Source organism: Grammomys surdaster, unplaced genomic scaffold (assembly GCF_004785775.1).
Source record: "Grammomys surdaster isolate TR1022 unplaced genomic scaffold, NIH_TR_1.0 126906, whole genome shotgun sequence".
Classification (NCBI taxonomy): domain Eukaryota; kingdom Metazoa; phylum Chordata; class Mammalia; order Rodentia; family Muridae; genus Grammomys; species Grammomys surdaster.
The window spans coordinates 6,597,346-6,606,595 of record NW_021621692.1 but is presented as its reverse complement, the minus strand read 5'-3'; the positions used below and the strand labels follow the sequence as shown (position 1 = coordinate 6,606,595).

Genomic DNA, 9,250 nt, shown 5'->3' with positions numbered 1-9,250 from the left:
GTTGTTACTTTGAGACAGGAGCTCAGTATGTAGCCCTGGCTAGCCTGGAACTTAAACTGTAGACCAGGCTTATCTCACAGAGATTCCGCCTGCCTTCCCCTCCCAGGAATTGCTGGGATTGAAGGCTCGAGCCATGGTGCCCACCATTATACCCCACCTCCGCTGCCTCTCCCAGCTACCACACTGGGAATTGAACCCAGAGCTTCCTGCATGCTAGGCAAACACTCAACCCAGTGAGCTATGTCCCCAGCCCCAAGTAATGACTTTTATTCCAGATTTGTCCCTGAGAAAAAAAGAGACTGAGTGGAATACAGTCACCTGTCTAGGTCACCTGACACTTGGGACAGAGCAAGCCTAAGGCCCAGGCTTCCCTTAGCCCCAGGCCTATCCTCTTTCCCTGCACCAAGGGTTCTCAGCCACCATGGAGCCCCTCCAGCCCTGTAGGCTGCTGCCTGGACCTGGCCACAGGCTCCAGGGGTGTCCCAGTGTCACAGTAACAGCCCTCCTTATTTAATCTCTACCTCCCCATAGCTCGCCTTCCTCCGGGGTGTCTGTTTATCAGACCAGCAGCACCGGCTCAGACTCTAACAGTCTGTCTCCTCGGCGTGGCCCATTAATCTGGGCCATGGTACCTGCGCGCAGGCATGTAATAAACAACTTAGAGCACACGTTTATGGATTCAGCTATATCAGCAGCTTTCAATCCGACCGCACTTTATGGCACCTACATGAGACTTTATATTGTTGCAATTACTCTGCTTTATATGCCGCCTTCTTGCCCGTTCATTTTCCTTTATTTTTACATTTTATTCCTATTCTTCCTTGGCTGATTCTAACAAGGCCTAGAGCTCTGCCAGGAAACCTGCCTGGGGCCGGCCAGAGCGGCTCACAGTGGCTACAAGAATACAATGTGCCTTCCTCTTGGCCCACAGAGGATCACCCCCACACCATCACCTACACCTGTGCCAGCTGTCACAGCGGGCTCTCTCTAAAGAGTCCTGGAAGGAAGCCAACTAGATAGATTTGTCGTCACACAAGAAAAAAGTTCTCTCCGGGTGTATTTTAAGAGCCCAGAAGAGATGCAGAGGGGATGCTGAGGCTGTAGACAGTATTGGGCCTATGCTGGCCCAGCAAGAGGAGCCAGGCACCTCTGAAAGGGCCCAGAATACACAGAAAAACCATGAAACCACCCTGTCCACAGCAAGGGGTATTTTTTTTTTGCCTTTTATTTCATAAGCCCATTCACAAAAGCCCTATTTCATTTCATCCCGTATCCCCAGAGGTGGACAATGACAACTGCTGCACCACAGTTCTTCAGTCACGTAAGGGTGTTTGCACACACCTACCAACCACCATGTGCCTGCTCCCTGCTTGAGACGTGGTAGCCACCAGGGCTAAAACATCAGCTCAGAGGCCTGTGACAAAGCTGTATGTCCAGCCTTAAGCTGCATGTATTGACACAGTCACGGGTCTGGAGTCGGAGACTTTAAGGTCAGGGAGTCGCAAGGCAGGGCTGGAGAGGGTATAGCTCCTGACTGGGACACAATTGCCTGCTCACTCTCTGAGTCCTCGTGTGGCTGAAGAGGAGAGGAAGTGGGGGAAGCGGGAAGAAGCGGAGACAGAGAAGTAAGGAGCAAGAGAGAGACATGGAGGGAGAGAGGGAAGAAGAAAAGGTAGTACAAGAGAGAGAGGTGATAAAGAAGAAAGAGGCAAGAGAGATTGAGAAGAGGACATCTAAGAGAAGCGAAAGGGACAAGAATTAAACAAGAGAAAGTGGCTGAAGGTGCTAATTCCATGGTCATACCCCACAAGCCATACCCCACAAGCCTAGCCAAGTCTCCTCAGCTTCGGCAGGCTCACCTCCAATGCCATTGTATCAGCATTAGGGCCTCCAGACTATGAGCCATCAGGAGACACAATTCGGCCCACAGCCAACACCATCTCAGCCTCCATGGCAACAACTGGACTGGCCCCTTGTGGTCACCGTAACAGCATGCCACCACAGGGAGGCTTATCATGCGAACCGACTCTTTCATGGGTCTGGAGATAAAATCTGGCCTCAAGGAGTCGTGAGGTCCCCATTCCCCTTGAGAGGTGCTAGGGGGGTGTCTCTGTAGCCTCTTCCAGTCCTCGAAGCTGGCATCCCTTGCACTCCCTTCTCGGCTCCGGTCTCCACCGCTGCCTTTGCTTGGCTGCTCCCCTGTGAGTCTTGTTCTGGAGTCCCTGACTCCTATGCAGAAGGATGTTGTTCCCACTGGATAGAGATTTTTGCCTCCACTGCATTGTGATCTCAGCTGAACCAGTTACAAGGTCTACAAAGACCCTGTTTCTAAACGAAGCCACACCTACAGCTGCTGGGTGGTCCTGAACCAGGGGAGGGGACTCCTGAGAGAATTCCCACCCTAAAGAGATGTAAAAGTCCCCCCCCCCCATCATAAGGCCTCAACGACAAGCCAAAGTACAACTCCACCAAAGTTTCCCCGGGCGTGTTATGTGCTTTTCATTGCTCTGGCCCAACATTTTGGGTGTATGGGTTCAGAGGGAGTCTCTAAGTGACAGTCAGGCCAGACAGCAGGTGACTGGAGCAGAGAGCCAAAAGAGCATCACGTCTTTTAAACTCAAACACGAAACAGAACAAACTGAAAGGTGAGGGAGGCCACACCCCCTATAACCTCCCCCAAGTAGTGCCACCCACTGAGGGCCAAGCGTTCAAACACGTGAGCCTATGGGGAACATTTCTCACTCAAACCCTCACACCAGAAAACCAATGAGCTTACTAGACCTATTTACAGAGCATAGGAGGGGTTACTGACGGGAGCTTGGGGACCCCAAAGGAGCCATATTGGAAAGCCTTCACCCAACATGGATGATACTTTTCCTATAGCTTGTAGCCTCTTTCAGTTAATTTTTCTAAGACTATAGACTCTACCACCGCCAAAGACCCTGACCCTGAGGCCTCCTGAAATTTGGGTTTAATTGCAAAAGATGGCGAGGAGGAGCAGCCAGGATCTCAGCCCTGCCCCTTCCTTCTCTAAGGGAATCTCAAATGTCTACCGACCTGAGTCCAGCTGGCTCTCACACTCAGCAGGTGCAGCTGAATTGAGGAAGATGGCAGCTGTTTCTGTCGGAGGGCTGTGTTTTCCAACAGGGAGAAACACCACTGTATTCAATGCAGAGAGTGTGTGGTCTGGCACGGGGCGGGGGCAGGGCGCGGCAAAGATGAAGTAGATCAGTGAGGTAAACTTAGGCGAGAGGGAGTGTTTTGAAGGTAGTGGGACCCGATAGCAGTCAGTGGAGGGGCGTGGTTGACTTGGGGGCGTGGTTGACTTGGGGCGTGGTTGACTTAGGGGCGTGGTTGACTTGCAGAAGGACTCTGGAGGCCTTTGAGAACAGAGGACCTCCCAGAGAGTCCCGACACTTCAACTCATGAGCAGAGGAAGAAAAAGCCTCCCAGATCTGCCCAGAGGGGCAGCTGCGGGACTTCCTGTACAGCTACCTACTCTGCACCTTAAGGAGTAAGGTCTCCTTGTACCACGTGAGCGGGCAGAAACAGGTTTCTGACTCCGCCCTCCTAAACACTTCACCTCTTCCCAGATGTTGGGGGGCCTGCTGACCCCATTGCACCAACCATCATCATCCCACCCAAGAACACCAGTGTTGTAGCTGGGACCTCGGAGGTGACCATGGAGTGTGTGGCCAACGCCAGGTAGGTGGCGCATCTTTGATCCCTTACTAGAACTGTAGCCAGGAGCACGGTCCTCTTTGAGCAAAGTCTAGCCGCCTGGTCTGATAAGGGACCTATGAGAGCAGGGGAAGAGGGGTGGGTGGCCATTGCAAATCCAGAGCACAGTCTAGCAAGCTCAACAGGGTTTCTTGTTCTTGCATGTACAAGAGGAAAGTGTCAACCCTAGTGAGCCACTGGGAAGCAGATTTAGCCCAGGCTATGGGGCCAGAGGGGAACTCTCTCTGTTTCTAACACAAAGCCATCCAGAGCGGGGAAGATGGTCCCTCGGAGAAGACCCCCTTCTACATGTGGGGTGCAGAAGATGATACACAGAGTGGGTACAACACGGACTTCATGAAGCACTATTGTGTCCCTCCAGTCCCTCCCAGAGGAGACTGTTAGATTGTCCCCAAACACCCTCCTAAGAGGGCTGTGTAGTGAGAGTTTCCCACAGGGCCTCCTTTTTCCCCAACATGACGGAAGTGTCAAGAGCCTACAGGACAGAGAGGGCAAGAAGTCTGGCCCAGTCACCCAAATGGCCAGTAACAATGCTGAACTGAAGCCAGCTCCCCCAGAAGCCCAGCTCCCTGCCCCACAATGGGCCTCAGTCTGCTCATCTATAAACTGGGTGTGACCTGGCACACACCACACTATAAGGCATGCAGGAAGAGTACTGACCCCAGCCCACCCTGCCCATGTAATCTATAGAGAAAAAGTCATGTTACCATTATGGAATTTGACTGTGGTCCCAAGGTCCCCTGAGGATTCTAGGAGGGCCTAGTCCCCACAGCACTGTCTGTGAGAGCATGCTTCTTCACAGAACCCAGTCCTTTCACAAAGGTGGGAAATTTGGCCAGAATGTATGTTAAAAGCCTGAGAGATCCTGCAGCCAAGGCCCTGCCTGTGTTTCCCACACTTACATACCCATGGAGAGCCTTTTCTAGAAGATTCTGAGTGCCCCCCAAACAGCTAGCTCCACTCCACTTAGGGAGGTCCATCCTTAGAAACCACTAGGTTCTGGGAAGGAGTGTCAGAGCAAACCAGATCCCGAAGCCCGTGATGGTGGGAAGGGGTCCACATGCTCCCTGCCTCTCAAAGGTGAAGGTGGTCTGTCTGTCTGTCTGTCTGCCCCTGTATCTGTGTCATATCTGTTCTTCCCACCTCCCCTAATCCTCCACTCCTCCCAAATCAAGGAAGGGAAAGTTCAGTTCCCAGGGAGAGTTCAGCATATAACTTAGGCTAGCCCCCAGGCTCTCCTAGAGATATGTGTGCAATTATACCGTTGTGTCCCGGCCCTGTTGGGAACATTCTCCATGACTGACATTCATAACCACCCAGAGCCGCTACACTTGCCCCCATTCTACAGATGGGGTGCTAGCCACACCAACGCCAATTCCATCCCTGCTCCTTCCCACACTTGCCCCATCCCCCATGGTCCTTCCAGAAGCCCTTGACTGAAAGCAACTGCCTCCCTCACCTTGTAGGCCTCTGATCAAGCTGCACATCGTGTGGAAGAAAGATGGGGCTCTGCTCTCCAATGGGATCAGTGACTACAACCGCAGGCTCACCATCACCAACCCCACAGTCAGCGACGCCGGGTACTACGAGTGTGAGGCCATGCTGCGAAGCAGCAGCGTGGCCCCTGTCACCCGGGGCGCCTACCTCTCAGTGCTGGGTGAGTCCAAGCAAGTGCTGGTGTTCCTCTGCTATGGGAGAGGGAGGGCACAGCAGTGTGGGCTGGTGCCATCTCCACAGTGACTAGATATAAAAGCAGTAAGCCTCTAATCCTGTCTCCTGCTCCTCCCCGTGCAGAGCCACCTCAGTTTGTCAGAGAGCCTGAGAGACACATCACAGCCGAGATGGAGAAGGTGGTAGACATTCCCTGTCGAGCTAAAGGTAACACCAAGGCATGCGTGTGGAGACCTTCGGCTACCGGGACATCTCTAAGCCCCACCTCCCTCTCCAAACCACATGGCTAAGCAGTGACAGGCTGGCTAGGATCTAGCACCCAGGAAACAAACAGCCAAATTACCGTAATCTCAGACTGCAAATCAACCCACGTAACTCCAGAGTTACAAATGAGCCCAAATTACCGTAATTTCAGGACAGGTGACAGACCCAAATTGCCCATAATTTGAGAGTTGTAGACAATGTCGAATCACCGTTTTGCCAGCACCCGCAGACCTGGTGTGTCTCACCTGAACGGGTGCCATCCACTCAGCCCATTTGAGAGGGGGGGTACCTGACTTGGTCCTCGTCCTCTGCTCATTCTACTTAGCCCTCTGTCACAGTTTCCAGTCCTTACTGCCCCCATCCTGACAGAGCCAAACCTGAGGGATAGCCAGGGGATAGAGGGTTACAAAGGGCTATCGCATAGTGTGGGGACTCAAGCATCTTGGCATCTAGAGGCTGGGGCAGAAAGATTGCTGTGAGTTCCAGGCTGTCCAGAGAATAGGGACTCCTGAGCAAGGGGTCTGATGTAGCCCCAGTAGTGAAGAGGGGCTTCTGGAACTGAAGCTCTTCTGAGACTCTTAGGCAGAGGCCTATGGGAGCAGAGGGGTGACAGGTAGACACTGCTGTCACATAATCTCAGCGGGATCTCTTGTTCTTGGCCGCCCAAGAGGAGTGACCAGGCTGACTTTACAGAGGGACCACCTAGCCCAGTACCTCCTGTTTTCCAACGTACACATTTGCAAAGAGAGGAAGAAGCCAGTAAACAAAGATGCCTTATTTCGCCTCATTCAAAACGCTGTGAGCAGTGAGATGCCCCAGTATTTTATGTGCCACTAAGAAAGAAACAAGGCTGCCAATTAAACTGCGACATGCTGTCGATTGTAAGCCACACCCTGACCCTCCATCACGTTGCAATGAATAGCAAAGAATTGTTGTCATACAGTGGATGAAAAGCGGTGACGGTGACGGTGATGGCTGAATGCAGGGTGGAAGGGAGGGGGGAGGCTGCAGTGCTGTGTAGGGCACCCCTGGGGAAGTTAAGTTTGAGCAGAGGCAGAGAGGCAGAGGGCAAACGAATGGGAGCATGGGAAGAGCTGAGGGACACCTATGCGGAGAGAGAACCAGTCCAAGAGATGGAGAACTCCATCTTCTTCTGTCTGCAGACCTGAGATGGGACGTGGGGGAACCTCCCAAGGAACAGAGGCCTCTCTGCCTGCTTCTCTACCTGGGCTCCATAGCGGGGATTGAGTACTGCTCTTGGAGGTTAGCACAAGACACAGAAGGGGGAGCCAAGCATTGCAGTAAAAAAATTAAAGACACACCTGCCATCCCTGCTCAGGAGGCTGAGGGAAGAGAGTTGACATAAGTTCAAGACAAGCCTGGGCTAGAGAGCAGGGCCTTGTCTTAAATATATAATAGTAATAAGGAAAGTGGAAGAAGAGGAAGGGGAGGGGATGAGAAGGAGGAGGAGGAAGAGGAAGAGAAGGAAGAGGAAGAGGAAGAAGAAGAGGAAGAGGAAGAAGGAGGAGGAGGAGGAAGAGGAGGAAGAGGGGGAGGAAGAGGAGGAGGAGGAAGAAGAGGAGGAGGAAGAGGAGGAGGCAGAAGCAGGCATTGAAGAGGAAGCCAGGGATGGAGAGTTAGCTCAGTTGATAGTATTTGAATAGCATGCATGAAGTCCTGGGTTCAATCCCCAACACTGTACCAACCAGGCATGGTGACACACACCCAGGCATGGTGACACACACCCTTTGTAATACAATATTTGAGAGATTAAGGCGGGATCAAAAAAAAAAAGTCAAGGCTATCCTCCACTACATAGAGAGTTCAAGGCCAGCCTGGGATATGTGAATCCCTTTCTCAAAAATAACAATAGGGCCTGGAGAGATGGCTCGGTAGTTAAGAGCACTTGTTGCTCTTGCAGAGGACCCAGGTTTGACTCCCAGCACCCATGTAGATGGTTGACAAGCGTGCATGATTCCAGATGTCCTCTTCTCAACTCTGTGAACACCCATCACACACATGATCACATACATCTATATAAGAAGAATATGCACACACATAAAATAAACACACTTTAAAATAATAATCCTAATAGAAGCTGGAGAAAGTGCTCAGAGGTTAGGCGCTCACAGTGCTCTTGCAGAGGACCTGGGTTCGGTTCCTAGCAGTCACATCAGGAAACTCACAACCTGTAGCTCCAGGTCTGGATGGAACGGATGCCTCTGACTTCCTCAGGCACCCTTACACATACATGCACACACACGTGCACACACACAATTTAAAATGAAATAATTTTTTGTCTGTTTGTTGTTTGGTTTTTTTGAGCCAGGGTTTCCCTGTGTAGCCCTGGCTGTCCTGAAGCTCTCTTGTCCATAGACCAGGCTAGCCTCCAACTCAGAGGTTCTCCTGCCTCTGTCTGAAGTAACTCAATAGTAATAGGGACAGATGAGATGCCTCTTTGGCTAAAGGTGCTTGCCAAAAACCCTGACAGTCTGGGTTCAATCCCTGGAACCTACATAAATGTGGAAGGAGAGAACTAACACCACAACACTGTCCTCTGGCCTCCACCTGCATGCCCGAACCCATAAAAATAAATAAAAATGCAAACAGTAGTAATAATGAACCCCCCCTCTAAAGACTGCCCGGTGAAACATTTCTCCAGAAAACTGATTCTAGATTTCCATTTTCTGAAAAATCTCTATCCCAAATTTTTTGAGACTTTTAAAAGAACCTACTCCATAAAAATGATGCCTATGAGCACGTTCTAGAATGCAAGGCACCCTAGAACCTCCTGCAGACTCTGGCCTGGGATGGGGCAAGGTGGTTGACTGTGTCCCTGGCCTTCTGCAGGGGTGCCGTCTCCCTCCATCACCTGGTACAAGGACGCTGCGTTGGTGGAGGTGGGAAAGCTAACACGCTTCAAGCAGCGTAGCGATGGCAGCCTGCAGATCAGCAGCCTGCTGCCCGATGACACCGGCATGCTCCAGTGTTTTGCCCACAACGCAGCTGGTGAGGCCCAGACCTCTACCTACCTGGCCGTCACCAGTAAGTGTCCTCCCCTGTGCTGCCTCTGAGCCTCCCCATGAGGTACATCATAGCGTCCCTCCACACTGCCAAGGAGCATGGTAGGGTGGGCCTGCACTGTGGTGGGATTCTGGGAGGCTATCGCATGTGACACCAGCTCGTCACAACCCCTCAACACAGCATCTGGTCAACTGAAAGGAGCCCTGCTCACTCGTGGTCTTTTCCTTGAGTCCTGGAGCCATTGATGCCCTTGGAGAAAAGCCAGTTCCAAGTGATGTGTCTGCTGACCTCGGGTTAGAGGAGTCACCTAGGGTTCTGGAGACTCAGCACAAAGGCAGCTTTTAGCTGCTTGTTCTTGCACAAAGTAGCGCATGGTCAATGGAGGTCAGGTCCCACTGACTTTGTCCCTGGGGGTGTGAGCTTCTCTGTGTCCTCAGTTTCCCCTTAGTCTGAGGTTCCAGAGGGCAGAACTCTCTTGACAGGTACCTGGGAGGCCCTCTCATGGGCCTCCCTGCAAAAGGCCCTGTCACACCAGGGCCAGCTGGTGGAG

At 52.1% G+C, this 9,250-nt stretch overlaps 1 protein-coding gene across 1 annotated transcript in view; it reads left to right on the top strand.

The window, feature by feature from the left end:
- Nucleotides 1–3,593: 3,593 nt before the first annotated feature.
- Sdk2 (sidekick cell adhesion molecule 2) overlaps nucleotides 3,594–9,250 on the top strand; it is a gene marked incomplete at its 5' end in the record, with an annotated part of 93,780 nt that continues 88,123 nt past the window's right edge. The window contains 4 exons of the mRNA XM_028761291.1: nucleotides 3,594–3,705; nucleotides 5,208–5,398; nucleotides 5,536–5,619; nucleotides 8,527–8,721. Coding sequence (XP_028617124.1) covers nucleotides 3,594–3,705; nucleotides 5,208–5,398; nucleotides 5,536–5,619; nucleotides 8,527–8,721 — 582 coding nt within the window. The remainder of the gene's footprint in view (nucleotides 3,706–5,207; nucleotides 5,399–5,535; nucleotides 5,620–8,526; nucleotides 8,722–9,250) is intronic.